The sequence below is a fragment of the Umbelopsis ramanniana genome (genome assembly GCF_025399195.1).
Source record: "Umbelopsis ramanniana AG unplaced genomic scaffold K450scaffold_6, whole genome shotgun sequence".
Taxonomy (NCBI): domain Eukaryota; kingdom Fungi; phylum Mucoromycota; class Umbelopsidomycetes; order Umbelopsidales; family Umbelopsidaceae; genus Umbelopsis; species Umbelopsis ramanniana.
The window spans coordinates 96746-111727 of NW_026252092.1; the positions used below are offsets into that span (position 1 = coordinate 96746).

General features: G+C 42.3%; 8 protein-coding genes across 8 annotated transcripts; 4 read left to right on the forward strand and 4 right to left on the reverse strand.

The window, feature by feature from the left end:
- Positions 1-49: 49 nt before the first annotated feature.
- On the forward strand, positions 50-5019 carry K450DRAFT_224078 (uncharacterized protein). Its single transcript, XM_051586156.1, has 20 exons — positions 50-134; positions 225-266; positions 346-407; positions 467-616; positions 688-873; positions 930-999; positions 1062-1159; positions 1226-1281; positions 1343-1426; positions 1490-1701; positions 1762-1943; positions 2011-2164; positions 2231-2401; positions 2476-2697; positions 2758-2869; positions 2935-3132; positions 3190-3297; positions 3367-3622; positions 3690-4756; positions 4823-5019. The coding sequence occupies exons 2-20, from the start codon at positions 230-232 to the stop codon at positions 4899-4901; spliced, it is 3504 nt and encodes a 1167-aa protein (XP_051448075.1). The 5' UTR covers positions 50-134; positions 225-229; the 3' UTR covers positions 4902-5019.
- Positions 5020-5403: 384 nt separating this feature from the next.
- On the forward strand, positions 5404-6324 carry K450DRAFT_224083 (uncharacterized protein). The gene has a single exon (XM_051586157.1). The coding sequence runs from the start codon at positions 5455-5457 to the stop codon at positions 6100-6102; it is 648 nt and encodes a 215-aa protein (XP_051448076.1). The 5' UTR covers positions 5404-5454; the 3' UTR covers positions 6103-6324.
- On the reverse strand, positions 6217-7107 carry K450DRAFT_224084 (uncharacterized protein). The gene is made up of 5 exons (XM_051586158.1): positions 7053-7107; positions 6876-6988; positions 6719-6796; positions 6574-6645; positions 6217-6504 (listed from the first exon to the last, which is right to left on the reverse strand). The coding sequence occupies exons 1-5, from the start codon at positions 7087-7089 to the stop codon at positions 6331-6333; spliced, it is 474 nt and encodes a 157-aa protein (XP_051448077.1). The 5' UTR covers positions 7090-7107; the 3' UTR covers positions 6217-6330.
- A 96-nt stretch (positions 7108-7203) lies between these two features.
- K450DRAFT_224087 (uncharacterized protein) lies at positions 7204-7879 on the forward strand. The gene is made up of 3 exons (XM_051586159.1): positions 7204-7285; positions 7351-7490; positions 7582-7879. Exons 1-3 carry the CDS (start codon positions 7238-7240, stop codon positions 7730-7732), a joined length of 339 nt encoding a protein of 112 aa, XP_051448078.1. The 5' UTR covers positions 7204-7237; the 3' UTR covers positions 7733-7879.
- A 1-nt stretch (position 7880) lies between these two features.
- Positions 7881-8976, reverse strand: K450DRAFT_224090 (uncharacterized protein). The gene has a single exon (XM_051586160.1). The coding sequence runs from the start codon at positions 8744-8746 to the stop codon at positions 8102-8104; it is 645 nt and encodes a 214-aa protein (XP_051448079.1). The 5' UTR covers positions 8747-8976; the 3' UTR covers positions 7881-8101.
- Positions 8977-10043: 1067 nt separating this feature from the next.
- K450DRAFT_224091 (uncharacterized protein) lies at positions 10044-11713 on the forward strand. The gene is made up of 6 exons (XM_051586161.1): positions 10044-10140; positions 10209-10297; positions 10371-10684; positions 10762-10925; positions 10997-11094; positions 11199-11713. Exons 1-6 carry the CDS (start codon positions 10077-10079, stop codon positions 11562-11564), a joined length of 1095 nt encoding a protein of 364 aa, XP_051448080.1. The 5' UTR covers positions 10044-10076; the 3' UTR covers positions 11565-11713.
- K450DRAFT_224097 (uncharacterized protein) lies at positions 11713-12951 on the reverse strand. The gene is made up of 2 exons (XM_051586162.1): positions 12569-12951; positions 11713-12440 (listed from the first exon to the last, which is right to left on the reverse strand). The coding sequence occupies exons 1-2, from the start codon at positions 12857-12859 to the stop codon at positions 11862-11864; spliced, it is 870 nt and encodes a 289-aa protein (XP_051448081.1). The 5' UTR covers positions 12860-12951; the 3' UTR covers positions 11713-11861.
- Positions 12952-13325: 374 nt separating this feature from the next.
- K450DRAFT_224099 (uncharacterized protein) lies at positions 13326-14953 on the reverse strand. The gene is made up of 4 exons (XM_051586163.1): positions 14384-14953; positions 13944-14283; positions 13539-13877; positions 13326-13451 (listed from the first exon to the last, which is right to left on the reverse strand). Exons 1-4 carry the CDS (start codon positions 14668-14670, stop codon positions 13368-13370), a joined length of 1050 nt encoding a protein of 349 aa, XP_051448082.1. The 5' UTR covers positions 14671-14953; the 3' UTR covers positions 13326-13367.
- Positions 14954-14982: the final 29 nt, after the last annotated feature.

Genomic DNA, 14982 nt, shown 5'->3' on the forward strand with positions numbered 1-14982 from the left:
TGCACGCATATTCATCCTTCTATGGAGCGCTCAAACAGGAACCAAATGCCGATAGCGTTACTGAAGGCATGGTTCGATCCGCCCTTGAAACCTGCCTTCAAGATATGGAATCCAACGACAGTATAGTTATGTATGTAAACTTATTGCATATAGAAGCGATATAGAATCAGCGGTTCTGATGGGCTTGTCATTTTTCAGAAAACAAACTTCAGTAAGGTGTATAGGTTTTATGCTCAATTATAGTTCTCTTGTTGGCAAACTTGGAGGTAAGTTATCCGCTAGTCATTAATGCCAGGTATAAGGGTAACAACTAATGCTATATCCGGAAACTTCCTTCGACTGCAGCTTCAGATGTATCTTCAGCCCTTAATTCTATTGTAAAGACCCTTAATGAAACACAGGCAAAGGTGAGAAACCGACACTCTCTGTTGCAGTGCGTATCAAAAGATGCTAATGGCATATATAGAGCATCTATACCCTTTGTATTTGGTGTCTAGCGATGCAACGAGTAAGCAAGCGTATTTTGGATCCCCATGTTCCTTTAATCACAAAAGCTGCCATATCGGCCTTAAATCCGCGGTTGAAATCGGCCAAAGCTCAAATGGAGGCGCTCACAGTAAGCTTTATCTGTATTACCATCCTATATCACTTTCCAACGAATGCATTTTGACCATCTTCACACTTCAGGCTTTGGATATCATATTTACACAAGATACAAGTAGATGGGCTACGTGGGCGAGCTGTTGCTTCATCACTATTGTGCAGTGCTTGACTCATTCAATATCTCCGTTGAGAAGGAAAGCAGCCGTCATTTTGACAAAAATGTTGCCGAAAATCTGGGGTGAACCTACCATATTGAACTCTTCCATTCAGGTACGACTGCGCTCATAAACTCTAAATTATGTATAGACCGCTCATCACATCTTTAGGTCTTTTTGAGAGATCATGCAGTAAAATTCACTGAGGAGATGACGAGGCTTATAGAGGAAGTTCCGGAAGGTGAGTATTTGAAATGAGCGAGCAAATAGCGAAGTGCTCCGTTTTAAGCCTTTGTCATTCAGACCATGACATTATGCAAATATGGGCACTGATGATTATGGTCATGGGCACCAACTTGCATCGAAGCCGATATCTGAATGGCATGATTAGAGTTGCCGAGGTAAGTCTTTGCAGATGACGGACTGGTGTGAATCTTCTTGTACTGATCCGAGATTGCTTGCCACAGAAAAGTTTCCAATGTCGGAGGAGCGATTCAAATATCAACACTTTCAAGGCATGGAGGTGAGTAGGGCATGAAACGATATCGACTCGTAAATAATGGCTAAATCCGAATTGTTTTCAGCTCCCTCATCTACAATTTTAAGTTGAACAACCATATCTTACACGAAAGTCGCTTGAAATTAGTCAAACTTCCATTGGAGGCAGGGTAAGTGGGGTTGATCAAGGTTACATCCGAAAGGCATACACGATTATTTACTCTTTGATCCAGGTTGAAGGAGGAAAAGCATGTATCAGTGAGAATTGCAGCCACGAGGACATGGATATCGCTTGTCTACGCCTGCAACGAAGACTTCACTCAAGCTTTTGTGTTCAATGCTGTTGTTCGAGATTTTGTATCACTGATTTCCAAAGACAAATCGCCGGTGGTGTTGGATATGCTCTTTAACACCCTTGCTGCTTTGATGGGAGGACACAATCGAAGTAAGTTTCGAACAGATGTTGAGACTTTCGTTGCATTTGATGCTAAAGTGCGTTTAACAGAAGTTAACCGGATGTCGCTCGTCAATGTGTTCTTCCGTGGAATGGACCTCCAAGCAACTGATGTACTACCTATATCACCCAATCTCATTCGCGACCATCAACAAGTTATTATAGAGGCTCTGAAAGCTGGCGTTGGGCATGCTGTTGTCAAACTGGACAACCGATCTGATTTGACAATTAAGGTATAGTGATCAGGAATATTAGACGTGCCTGCATGTGGAAGTGCTAAACCCATGTCGACCACCGTAGAAATCATATATGGAAACCTGGCAGGCTTTGATACGCACTTACCGTACCTTCTACCAAAAGGAGATCCGTCCATCTAGCGCGTACATTGATGCCATCCATACATGTTTGGAATTCTTAGCATATGTTATCCTAGGAGCAGACAACAGTCGATCAGGTTTGTGATATGGTTTGAAAACATGTCATTTCGATCTGTATAGTAATTCTCTCCATAAAATGTTAGTAGGATTCAAAGACAGGCTCTTTATTTTCAAACATCTTCTCAAGGCAATGATGGACATATTATCCCCAGATTTCCTTACACTTCGATCTTTTGAGCTGTCTCTAAGCGAAGAGTTTTTTGATAATAATGATGTGGCCCAATCTTTCAAGCGGACAAAGTTTGTGCCAATAGGTAAGACATAATGTTGCATTGAATAACCTGCTGAAGTTGATAACATGGTTCTCATCACAATTTTCGCAATACAGTGTACTGTCTTTCTATTTTTGTAGCTAGAATAAGTTCTCATCCACAAGAAGCTTACGAGGAATATGTTGAAACCATTTGCGAGCTGTCCGGAGCTTGTCGGCAATCTTCAGAAAGCTTTTTGGACTTTATTACTCTGATTGAGTCCGACTTTGTCCCCATTTATCCCACCACCTCTCCAGAACAAAACCTTCGTGAAGCACTGCTTTTGAAACTCAAAATGGGTAAGATACAGATTCCAAACAATGCAGTGTAGCGACTTATATCTAAAATACTTTCATTAGCATCTTCTTGTATTCGTCACGAGCTAGGATCCCTGCACGGTGCCAAATGTTCGCTGTCTGAAACGGAAGAAATCAAACAGGCACTCGCGAGACTGCTGTGTTATCCATTAAGGTAGGTTGAGTGCCTTCTCATCCGTAGACAGGGATAACGACCTTTTATTAAACTTTTCGACTTAGGCCCATATCCCAGCACTCAGAACTGTACAGTTACATACTACTTTGTAAACATAGCGAAAAAATTATGTGCAACTGGTTGGGTCTTTTCAACTCGATTGCTAATCTTATGCCAAACTGCTTGACGGACATTGCTCGACACCTGCGCACCAACATTGATCGAATTCTGTATACAGATGACACCACTAAAATTTCATCCAGGTACGTTTCAATTTATGATGTTGTTGAAACTTACTTGAAATTAAATACTGGTTTCAGTGTCATCTCTTGGCTTGATTTCTGTATGGGACAGCTCGCACAGATAAGTCCTGATCGATCAAATGGATCTGTAGTGAAACCGGATGTGCAACTCGACCCTGCCAATAGGTACGTTATGCAACCTTTCATGGTAGTTCTACTGGATACGAGCATTGAGCATATATTTCGTTTACCCAGGCCCAGTATACTGTTGGCAATGTTACCAGTGCAAGAGCAGGTTGCGAAGACCATTCAATTTGAGCTGGATCCATATGAACGCCTTCCAGAGCTGGCAGCTGCACTGAATCACTATCTCTCTAATGTACTGAAGTGCATGTCGTTAACCAACATTGATGTCAAGACACGGGTGGCGGTGGCCATACGGCATTTATCTTGCTTTCAAAAGGCTTTATGCGATAGTGAGACCACTGTACCCGATGGAATCAAACTATACGTAAGTCGTCATACATTATCATCGCCACATACCCTTTCCCAATCGCTGACATACTCTTGCGAAATAGGTGATTGATTTCATGTCGTCAATCATGGCCCTACTTGAGCAATGGCCAGTTGATGATCAAACAGTAGAGAGTTGGGCTCAGTGCACATCAAATCTAATCTGTTCCCAAGATGCAGCTATCTCCCGCCCCTTCATAGAGAAGGTGAAGCAAATCAAACGACAAAGGTCATGCCAAGCTGTCCTTGAAAGCGCATCATTTGCCAGCATTTTCGAAACCATAACACAAGGGGAAAGGAATATCAAGAGTGGACATTCATCCCCCACGAGACAGAATCGAAGACATTCAAACACTTCAAGTCTATCGTCGACTTCGTCACCAGAGAGTGGACCCAAACTTTCACAGTCAGATGCCAGCAACACATCGTCCGCCACAGACAATTCTAGCAATTCGGAACACATGTTGGCTGGTACTACATTGCAAAATGTAGACTCCTTAAATGCGTCCCAACAAGCAGATCAATTTCCTAGCACGACTAGCATATCACAGGAAAAGACCTTTTCAAACGCCAGTCTAGAACAGATGGCTCTCGATACGCCGCCCACACGAGCTGATGTGGTGATGAATATCCCACCTCACGGCGATAATGGTACTAGTCGTATAATGGAAAATACAGAAAATGGCATCCCACCAGATGTTGATACAATGAGCACGCTTGCTAGCAATATAATGTCACCTCAACGCCAGAACGGTCGCTCAACTGACGAGCAAGTTACACGTACTAAAAGAACTCCCTCGAAGAAAACACTGGGCTCCAAGGACACCAAAACCTTACCTCGTGGTAACATAGTCAACCGCTCTAGTGCCAAGGCAGCCACAACACCAAACAACAAGCGCACATGGAATAATGTCAATGAAGATGTCGCTGTTGTGGACTTGACCGCTAGCCCCAAAAAGCGAACGAAATCGGATGAAGATGATAAGTCGGATGAATCAGCAGCATGCTCTCCAAAGCCAAGCAATGGTGCACAAGCAGATAATGCGTCTCAAGGTGCTCAAGTGCTGCCAGTCGCTTCGCTACTTGAAAAAGCACTTGAAGGCCGGTGCGAGTTAGAGCAAATGAACGTCAGGTACGTATTCATGAAGTCCTTATGTTATAAATATGAATTCTGCGCTAATTTCCATTCCCTACATAGTGATCTACTATCATGTCAGAGAGTCTTGAACCAACTTAATACCATGATTACGGAATCCTTGACAAAATCCATCCAGTAAATACATCCAGTAAATACATCCACCTTGTACAAATATACAATAAAAATACCCCCTGGCTGAAGGAAACTTAAATACGCCTTAAAGATCAGTCAAAAATTGTTTTTACTTTATTTCTAAAAAGACTTTGCGAATGATAGGTTATTATGTGTTTTGCAACGACAGCAAGAAATTCGTTTTTCACGTACAGATTTTGCAATCAGACAGGGAATGATTCAATGGAGCGAAGAGAAAGGAATACCTGGTCAGGGTGATGATGATATAATAAGGATAACAGCAAGCTTCACTCTAGCCAATTGACGTCATTTTAGAAGGTCACTGTCATTATTTGAGCTTGGAATGAAGACAGTAGTTATCGTTAATGATTATAAGCTTTTCTTCCAAGGCAACGCGAAGGGTTTACGGAAATTACAATGGCTAATTGGTGAGCCTGCCATATTCCACGTGATTGTGACGGTCATTTACCTGATGTGTTTTTTTTTGGCCAGGTTCAAAAAAGTCAAAGATAAATTTGTCGTGGGTCCAAACATAACACTGCTATTTGTAACATTCCAACATGTGGTCGTTAGCTCGCGCTGCTAGCTCATGTTACAAGTCATCCAACATTACACCTGCTTTAAATGGATTCCGACAAACCCGATGGGTAAGCAATGACAGTACCGGCAACACTTTGTCGTCCCTGCAAGATATTCTCGCCGATGCCAAATCTGCAAAACCCGAATCTTCTCTCGGCGATCGATTCGACTACATAACCAAGCCAGGCAGCAGTGCTCAGCAAACTGAGACTGACAAGCCAGAATTCGATATGTCTGGCGTCGCAGCATACTTGCAGAGCACCTCGTACTTGGGTGATGGACCATACCGCCTTCACATCAACGCTACCTTCAACAATACCATTCTGACACTCACCAGCCCAAAGGGTCAGGTTCTGGCATCTACCTCTGGAGGTACTGCCGGATTTAAGAAGGCAGCGAGAAGCGGTTATGAAGCTGCTCATCAAGCTACTCTTCAGCTCATCGCGAAAATGCAGGAGAAGAATCTTCAAATCGTCAACTATCATATTATATTCAAGGGTTTCGGTCCAGGAAGAGACGCTGCCTTCAAAGCTTTTGTTGCCACCTACGGAAACTCATGCAAGCAATTGACAGACGCCACTCCTGTTCCATTCGGTGGCTGCCGACCCAAGAAGGCACGACGATTGTAATCGACTGTGCCTATAGATGTTTTTTTTTCCAGCAATGTTTATCTTCACTACAAGAACAACATGAACAAAAAGAAAAAGCTTTTTGGGAAGTTTTTCCCGAATCTGTCTCTATTGTAATTATAATCCATTTTCCTTCGCTTCATAGATGTGTCTAGATATGTTTATGTCTACACTAAAAGAAAATAAAAACCCCTAGGATTCCCAAATGTATATAAAGCATTGCCGTGTCTATAACAAGTTGAGATGCTTAAGGAATCCTTCGCTGGCTCGGGTAACCTGCTTGAAGTTGTGCTCGAATCCCTCAGCCCCACCGTAGTATGGGTCACGAATGATTCTCTCGCCTTTAGGATCAAAGTCTCCAAACAATTGAACAACTGCTTTTGATCCCGATGGTTGCATATGCTGTCGTGATTGTTTAGCTGATACGTCCAATTTTTCTCACCTTCATTGAAACAGTGTAGAGGAGATTACCTTTAGATCAGAGAGATTGGATTCGTCCATACACAAAATGTAGTTGAATTTTGAAAAATCTGCTTTTGAGACCTGAATGTGAAGATGAATTCTGGATTAATCTACACTGAACAACTTTTGCAAACGTTGATATGTAGGATCTGACCTTGCGTGCTCGGGAGTTGACAGGAACACCATGCTTTTTGCAAGTTGCAGCACTTCTTGAGTCTGGCTTCTCGCCAACCTATCAATCGAAGGAAGAGGATGGTTACTTTGGATACTTTAATGTTTTTAGTCATTTATCTCATGTAAACCCTTCATACATGATAGCCAGCTGTTCCAGCAGAGTCAATGCTGGCAAATTCGGTTGATAGATTCTTTTCTTTGACCATGTGGGCGAACACCGCTTCAGCCATGGGCGATCGGCAAATGTTACCTGGCATGATAGTGTCAGTCAAGCTGGAATATTCAAATGATCTTTCGTAGTATTCTTTTCGTACCTAGGCATACAAATAAAACACTTTGTTGTTCGCTCATGGTGCGAAAGATCAAAAAGTTGGTTCGTGCCTTAAGTTAGCGGCCACACATTAGATTGATCGGGATTTCAAATTTTGGTAAGTGTTATTGGAAAAAAAAAAATTGTTTACGATTAGTTTGATCATTCACTCAACACAAGTCGTCCATTATGCCCTTTTACGAATTGGTCTGCATAGCTCGAAGCAATCTTGTCAAGGTGAGAAACTTGTTTCCAGGAATCGTTTAATTCAACCCGAATCAACTCTGACGCATTTCGCACAGAATAACTTGCAAGATTTACTCAAAACTTCAGCCGTACAAGTCCTCGACAAGGGCGGTGTTGTTCGAGGCTTTGAAAACTGGGGAAGCAGAATCCTCCCACACAGAATTAAGAGACATCAACAATACTTCAACTCTGGACAGTATGTAGCCATTGTCATATTTGAACTCGTATTGCAACCGAGCATGACCATAACTAACTTTACCCGTGACCTTCCCCCCACCCATTTTCAGTTACTGGTTGATGCACTTCGACGCTAATCCAGCAACAGTTCAGGAGTTGGGCAAGAAGCTTCGTGTCGACCCTCGCGTGTTGCGTCATAACGTTATAAAACTCGGTAGCAAGCTTGAAGATGTTACTGCTCGCCCAGAAAAGACTTTTTAAACCAAATGAAATCACCCATTCTCGCTATCACCCTTAACCAGCCAGATTGAAGACTGTATATAACATTATAGAAACGACACTGATATTATTTGATCATTGAGAATAAAATAGTAAGCGCCTTTTGCAATACCAAAAAAAAAATTGGATTTGACATACCATGTCTAGACGTTACACAACATTTGTCTACTGAAGGGCTCCAGTGGGATCAATAACTTTCATGTTTTGCAATGCCGGTTTAATCAAGCGCATAGTAACTCATATCGTCACAACTTTCCGGTTTTTTCGCAAAGAGATGTTTATCATAGCAACAATTTATTAAGAAACAGGTGTGCTATATTTTGAGAGGAACTATGTAACAATTGAAAGCATTTATTGGCCGAGGGCAGCCTTCCAGGCAGCCTCGTTGGTGATGGTCTTCCACCAGCGGGCAACGTTGGGGCGTTCAGGGGAATCGAAGACATCAGCCAAACCAGCTTGGCAGGCATAATGTCCATAGGGAAGGTGGCAAATATCAGCCAAAGTGAAGCTCTCACCGACGAGGTAAGACTTACCCTCCAAGAACTTGTCGTAAACGCTAAGAGCAGCAATGACTTCCTCACGGGCCTTGGCGACAATTTCGGGATCGGTGACACCACCTTTCATGGGCTTGAAAACGACCTCAAAAACGTACTTGCCAACAGCGGAGCCATACTCGGAGGTCTCGACAGAGATGTATTGCTCAACCAAAGCAGCTTCCTTGGGATCAGTAGGGATCAACTGAACGGTATCTTTAGTTTGGAATTTGTTGGCGAGATAGCGGCAAATGGCACGGGATTCGTAGAGAACAAAGTCGTCTTCAACCAAGACGGGAATACGACCGAAAGGTTGGTACTTGGCAACGTATTCAGGGGACTTGTGGGCACCTTTAGCCAAATCAACGGCCTCGACCTCAAGGGGGATGTTAAGAGCCTTGGCGACGGCGACGACGCGAAGAGTACAAGTGGACTGAGCCAAACCAAGAACTTTGATAGCCATTGTAGAGGAAATTGATGTGATGTGTCAAAACTGGATTTGGCGAAAATTGGCGACTTTTAAGTACTTTTACTCAACTCTAAAGTCAGCAGAGATGAATAATCTCACGTGACTCTTAACGCACCGATGTGTCAGCAACTCAGATTTCATCAGTCATCATGGGCGAGTACTAAACTTTAGCGGTGCGTACATGTCTACCGCTAAAATTTAAAACAGAAAAGCGAAAAATAAACATTATAGGAGAAGATAAATTTGCCTATGGTTGCGTATTTGTTGCGCAATTTTCGGTTGCGTCTCAGAATGGTAACAACTGTCAAAAATTTAAGTTGTATGAGTGCTTCTTTTTGGATCCAATGCTATTTATTTGTCTCAGTATTTAATGGCATTTCCCGCTACTGCCATCCAACCCAAGTGATGCTCATTGGCGTGTAAATCCCAAACCTTTATTAGCATCATACCACCCTGCAGTGGAGATCTACCAAATGGGCCAGAACGTCAACACATAACTTTGCAAGTAAAACAAAACTTTTTAGTTTTAATCCAGGACAAGCAAAATACAAGACTTGGTGGACAAATGCAATTTATAGACCAATTTCACATATATTTTTTTGCTCAATTTCATAGCAACAAAACTATATGCCAGGTTATCCTGAGGTCAAAGGCCACGAAGGAGGAGAACGAAGAGCATTGCTTTAAAAATAAAATGGCAATATATATTATGCAGATTTGTGAGGGTCCCTTACATTTGTCAATCCACAAAAAAAATATGCCGTATAGTAGTCTCCTCCAAGAAGGAGATTGGCAGTTTCACATAGTATAGTATCGTCACTGAGGTTTTAAAAGAACTAAGTTATAACAAAACTGTTTGGGCAGGGCAAGGGTGAACATAAATTTGCGGTTTATGATTCTTACATTTTGCATTAGTAAGTCTAGAAAGGAGCGTCGCTGGAGTTTTTCTTATTTATTAACTGGATTCACCTATGAGTTGTAAGCTCGTATATTTCAAAAGTATTCTATTGCTATCGGTCCAATGAATCATAACAATCTAGCGAACCGTTACAGCTCAAGAATTGATCTGTCTCGATAAATGAGAGCTAACATTTCGAGATGTAATTAGCTTGCTTATTAAGCCTATATAATATGATGTACTTCGGGTAGCTGCAATAATGGCCTGCTAGAGTGGTTGGTGCCTGCCTGCTGGCGCAAATTTTCTACACTGGAATTTTTTTCTCTCAGTGAGCTGCTCACGTGCAGGGGCGGTTGGCTCGAAATTTTGTTACAATTTTCTAAACTCGCAAATCTCAAAAACTATTGACCGTGATTTGTGGCCAACATGGGAATTCTAGAAAAGATCCAGGACATTGAAAATGAAATCAAACGTACACAAAAGAACAAGGGTAAGATCTCGAAACTGTCAGCCATAGCTATGATTGCCTAGCTAACATGGTCTATTCTATGTTTACAGCCACCGAATACCATCTTGGTCTGCTCAAAGCTAAACTTGCGAAATATCGTGTCCAGCTGCTAGAAGGATCCAAAACGAAATCAGAAAAGGTAATGGGCTCGAATTGGAACGAGATTGGCACGGTTGGGGGCAGATTGTACTGACACAACTCGACTTGGTTAGGGTGAAGGCTTCGATGTGATGAAATCAGGCGATGCTCGTGTTGCGCTCATTGGTTTTCCTTCTGTTGGTAAATCAACACTTCTTTCCAAGCTCACCAAGACGGAGTCTATAGCTGCATCGTACGAATTCACAACCTTGACGTGCATCCCTGGTAAAATCGAATATAAGGGCGCTCAGATTCAACTGCTGGATTTACCTGGTATCATTGAGGGAGCGTCGCAAGGCAAAGGTCGAGGTAGACAAGTCATTGCAGTTGCACGGACGGCAGACATTGTCTTGATGATGCTTGATGCTACCAAGAGTGAGCAGCAAAAGTAAGCAGATCTAGGAGAGCTGTGAACGAGGTTACGTTTCTTCTTTGCTGATGTCAAATGTTTTTTTTTGCCTCTAGAGCACAGTTGGAGCGAGAATTGGAAACAGTTGGCATCCGACTCAATCAAGGCAGACCAAACGTTGCTTTCAAAGTCAAGACTGGAGGTGGCATTACCATCAACGCAACAGTGAAATTGACAAAAATTAATGAAAAGATGGTGCAGCACATTCTCCACGATTATAGTAAGTATAGTTCAAAGGACTAATATAGCCAACCTGTTTCTTCAACAGTAACAAACTATTTCTTTTCATAGAAATATTTAATGCAGATGTGCTGATCCGCGAAGACATTACTGTCGATCAGTTTATTGATGTTGTGCTTGGAAATAGAAAGTATCTAACATGCATATATGTAAGTGTCGATCCTTCTCCACAATGGCGGTCAAACATACGCCGAAAAGCGAGCTGGTAAGGCTCATTGTGATATTCTTTAACCAACTTTCCATCTATTTTCAGTGCTACAATAAGATTGATCAAATCACGATAGAAGAAGTCGATCGACTTGCAAGGCAAGATAATACGGTTGTGGTATCTTGCGAACAGGACCTCAATCTTGATTACCTTGTCGAACAAATATGGAAGCATCTGAACTTGCTGCGAGTATACACCAAGAAGAGAGGAGAGTTACCCGATTTTAGTGACGGATTGATCATTCGAAACGGAGCTACGGTTGAGCACTGCTGTCATGCAATCCATCGATCGCTCGCAGAAGACTTCAAGTATGCCTTGGTGTGGGGAGCATCAGCGAAACATAATCCACAACGAGTCGGCTTACACCATATTGTGAATAATGAAGATGTTATACAAGTAGTTAAAAAATAGTGGGAGTTTTATTTTGCGATCTTTTTGTTTTTCTTTTGAAGAGGTCGTGGCAAATCACATCGCATGAAATAATAAAAATAGAAAAAAGGAAAAGAGTCGATGGATAAAAAGGAGGTGACTGAAAGGTGTAAATCAAAGAAGGTTATCACACAAAAAAAAATTATGTAAAGGAAGACTAATCACAAGAAGAATGGGTGGAGGGGAACAAAATGGATAATGGATTAAAAAAAAGACTGATGATGGCAAAACAAAAGTATTATCTGAGATGGACCAGACCAAGTGACGTTGGGTTGGTACTTATAGACGAGTGGCAATTTCGCGCATGATGATGACTTCTTGATGTTGCTTGATTTCGAGCTTGACTTTGCGGTCCAGCCTCTGTCTATTCAGATGCTCGATTTCAGATTGATGGGAAGTAACCCAGAAGATGGCAGTCGCATTTATGGTGACGTCCAATGTGCACGAAGTTAAGCACACAAGACCACGCTCTACACCATCCAAGGTAATTAGAATCACCACATTGGCGGAGGAGACAATCAAGGCGACAACAGCAGCAACAAGATTGCGTTTGGCAACATAACGAAGTGATGTCTGAGTACCTGGTGCGCCGGATGCACCTTCGGCAGGCCAAATCAACATTCTGCAGAACATGAGTGTGTAATACGTTGTGATAAAGAAATCATATGCCACCAAAGATAATGTGGCAGGCAAACCCAAACCGATGTGACAAAAGTAGGTGCCGTCGTCCATGATATAAGCAGTGCGGTACACGATCATCAGTATAAAGATAGCAATATACGGTAGCAACAATACTATATTGATACGATATAGCTTGCTTTCATATCTTGATTGTTCATTGGATACAACAACATAAATCTGTTGTTTAAAAGAAGATTTGTTAGTGACACATGTTGATGTTACAGCGCGAAATGGGAGCACAAAAAAAAAAGCACGAGCTGCATTTCAAAGAAAGAAAAATCGATATATCGATAGAATAAACTTGCCTTTTCGATGAGAAACAGATATATTAGAATCTTACTCATGGCATAGAGTGTGATGCACATGAAGATGCTAAGACTACATGATAAGATGTTGTTGTTGTTTGTGCTGACAAGAAGTGTTGAAATCAAATTGAATGCCCAGGATACCGAGAAAAGGGATAGCACAAGGATACGGGCATAATGCGCTGGACCTTGTTGTGAAGAGAGTTTTCTTCCAAGGAAGAAACAGACGATTGTGATGCAGAGCACGCTGTTAATCTCAGAGAGAACCTCCCATTTGTCTGGAGAAAACATGGTCAAACAGCGTTCCCAATGTAGAGCGAGGCGAGGGAAGTGAAGGGAATAGTAAATGAAAAGATGATTAACAACAGAAAAAGAAGAGAGAGAAGAGGGGAAGGGGGTTTTTGAAGCAGATTAAAAAGTGAAAAAGAAATGGCTCGTTAGGAAAATAAGACCGCGAGCCCGTAACCACAACAGCTTCACCACCAGAATTGCCGATCATGGTCGTATTTGTGCGCCAACCTGTTTAAGTTTGCTGTCTCCTTACGACCCGCTTTTTGCCTAACCAAGCGTTTGCCATTTTCTCCTCATACCGTTTTTTACTCTTCCACGCCGTAGTGGCCAAATCTTTACAAACCACCTACTTTTTATTTATTATTGCCACATTACATCGACGACATATTTTCCATGTTGGCCTCACCATACGTAAAAATAAATAAACGCCATTGATTCCCATTTTCTTTTTGGTTACACGCCGATGCATCGACCCCTCTTGTATTTCTCCTTCTTGTCTAATTTGTCGTTACTCTGGAGCAATCAACACAGCTCTGTAACGTGTCTTGTTATCGCGAACTCTTTGTACCGCCTGTGCCGTACCTTCAGCAGTCTATAACGAAAAAGGTGGTTAGAGACTGTGCTACAATGCCAATTATAGGTAGGCGATCGTCCATTGTCAGCTCCCTTCTGCACTTACCATAGGGTACTCCTCAATTTGAGGTTCGATATTATGTCTTGCGGCGAACTTCAACATTAAGTTGCTGACGTTACGACTTGCTACAAGGGAACCTGCGAATTTCAATTGATATCCTAGGAAGATGCCAGCGTTGAAAGTCATTGGCTTTTCAGTCACGCCAACCAAGATAAAAGTGCCATTGGGCTTCAACAGAGAAAAGTACTGATCCCAAGCCAAATCTCCGCTGACTGTGTTGAGAATGAAGTCAAGTTTGTCCAGTTTTTCAAGCTGCTCATCTGAGAATTCACTACTATTCCAAAATTCATGAGCTCCGAAAGATCTTGCTTCTTCCTCTTTGTTCTGGGTTTATGGTTATGTTAGCACACATAGCTCACATTGCTTCATTCATTGCCACCCATCACTTACCGAGTTGGTCGAAATAGCCACTACATGACAGCCCCAGGCTCTTGCAAACTGGAGAGCCAAGTGCCCAAGACCACCAATTCCTACAACGCCAATACGATGGGTAGGTGAAACATTGTAGTTGTAGAGAGCAGAGAAAACAGTAGCACCAGCACACATGAGAGGTCCAGCATGTTTTGCCTCAATGTTTTCGGGTATCTTGTAGCAGAATCGGGCGTCGAACACCGCTTGGTGGGCAAATCCTCCCAATCCTTCAGGAAAGCGAACACGCTCGGCACATAGAATTTCGTTTCCAGAAGAGCATTGCTCACAATCCAGACAAGACGATTTCAAGTAGCCAAAGCTGTAGCCATTACAAGTAAATAATGAGGATAAACATGAAGAAATTTGGGTTCATTAAATCATGTAAAGTCATTCGAATTGCGCATGTAAGCTTTACCTACCCAACCATATCACCAACCTTCAGGTGTTTGACCAGGGATCCAGTTTCAATGACTTGACCAACTGTCTCATGGCCAGCTACGACATCAGTCTTACCAACCAATTTGTACAAATCAGTGTGGCATACCCCACAGGCCTTCACCTTGATGTACACCTCAAATGGATTAAGGTCTGGTACATTGAAAGATTGTTCCTTGAATTCAGTCTCGCTGACGTTGGAGATGGCCTGTACAGTCTTGCCCATGTTTGGAGGAGAGAAGTCTTGGAGGGGAGATGTAGACTGAACCATTTGTCATCCTTTCAACGAAATTTTTATATCTTCTTTTCCAATTGTGACGGGTGCGCTGTGAATGGTCAGGCAGTGTCCACCGGCGATCGAATTTCAAAAAAAATTTTCCACGATGCAAGCAGACCACTGACTGTAGCACGAGGTAATAAATTTAAGAATGTCACTGAGAAAACATATCATTTTGAAGCGATGCACACCTTCTTGTATCGTTGCACAAGCTTCATTCTGTAGATGGCATGTCAACTGTGGCTCAACAGCTCAATGAGTCTGCTATGGTCTTTTTTTGACGTCGCATCTTCAGGAGGTGCCGCC

What these genes read in the sequence shown, in the direction of transcription:
- K450DRAFT_224084 (XM_051586158.1), bottom strand. Translation starts at nt 7,089, where the DNA reads ATGAGCGAACAACAAAGTGTTTTATTTGTATGCCTAG. An exon ending in TGTTTTATTTGTATGCCTAG is followed by an intron (nt 6,989 to 7,052) that starts GTACGAAAAGAA and finishes CTATCATGCCAG; the next exon opens with GTAACATTTGCCGATCGCCC. An exon ending in TCAACTCCCGAGCACGCAAG is followed by an intron (nt 6,646 to 6,718) that starts GTCAGATCCTAC and finishes CTTCACATTCAG; the next exon opens with GTCTCAAAAGCAGATTTTTC.
- K450DRAFT_224091 (XM_051586161.1), top strand. Translation starts at nt 10,077, where the DNA reads ATGGGAATTCTAGAAAAGATCCAGGACATTGAAAATGAAATCAAACGT. An exon ending in ACCAAGAGTGAGCAGCAAAA is followed by an intron (nt 10,685 to 10,761) that starts GTAAGCAGATCT and finishes TTTTGCCTCTAG; the next exon opens with AGCACAGTTGGAGCGAGAAT. An exon ending in AGTATCTAACATGCATATAT is followed by an intron (nt 11,095 to 11,198) that starts GTAAGTGTCGAT and finishes ATCTATTTTCAG; the next exon opens with TGCTACAATAAGATTGATCA.
- K450DRAFT_224078 (XM_051586156.1), top strand. Translation starts at nt 230, where the DNA reads ATGCTCAATTATAGTTCTCTTGTTGGCAAACTTGGAG. An exon ending in GATGGGAGGACACAATCGAA is followed by an intron (nt 1,702 to 1,761) that starts GTAAGTTTCGAA and finishes TGCGTTTAACAG; the next exon opens with AAGTTAACCGGATGTCGCTC. An exon ending in AGCAGACAACAGTCGATCAG is followed by an intron (nt 2,165 to 2,230) that starts GTTTGTGATATG and finishes ATAAAATGTTAG; the next exon opens with TAGGATTCAAAGACAGGCTC.
- K450DRAFT_224083 (XM_051586157.1), top strand. Translation starts at nt 5,455, where the DNA reads ATGTGGTCGTTAGCTCGCGCTGCTAGCTCATGTTACAAGTCATCCAAC.
- K450DRAFT_224090 (XM_051586160.1), bottom strand. Translation starts at nt 8,746, where the DNA reads ATGGCTATCAAAGTTCTTGGTTTGGCTCAGTCCACTTGTACTCTTCGC.
- K450DRAFT_224099 (XM_051586163.1), bottom strand. Translation starts at nt 14,670, where the DNA reads ATGGTTCAGTCTACATCTCCCCTCCAAGACTTCTCTCCTCCAAACATG. An exon ending in AAGGTTGGTGATATGGTTGG is followed by an intron (nt 14,284 to 14,383) that starts GTAGGTAAAGCT and finishes TAATGGCTACAG; the next exon opens with CTTTGGCTACTTGAAATCGT. An exon ending in AAATTGAGGAGTACCCTATG is followed by an intron (nt 13,452 to 13,538) that starts GTAAGTGCAGAA and finishes TTTTCGTTATAG; the next exon opens with ACTGCTGAAGGTACGGCACA.
- K450DRAFT_224097 (XM_051586162.1), bottom strand. Translation starts at nt 12,859, where the DNA reads ATGTTTTCTCCAGACAAATGGGAGGTTCTCTCTGAGATTAACAGCGTG. An exon ending in ATCTGTTTCTCATCGAAAAG is followed by an intron (nt 12,441 to 12,568) that starts GCAAGTTTATTC and finishes TTTAAACAACAG; the next exon opens with ATTTATGTTGTTGTATCCAA.
- K450DRAFT_224087 (XM_051586159.1), top strand. Translation starts at nt 7,238, where the DNA reads ATGCCCTTTTACGAATTGGTCTGCATAGCTCGAAGCAATCTTGTCAAG. An exon ending in CTCGAAGCAATCTTGTCAAG is followed by an intron (nt 7,286 to 7,350) that starts GTGAGAAACTTG and finishes CATTTCGCACAG; the next exon opens with AATAACTTGCAAGATTTACT. An exon ending in CAATACTTCAACTCTGGACA is followed by an intron (nt 7,491 to 7,581) that starts GTATGTAGCCAT and finishes ACCCATTTTCAG; the next exon opens with TTACTGGTTGATGCACTTCG.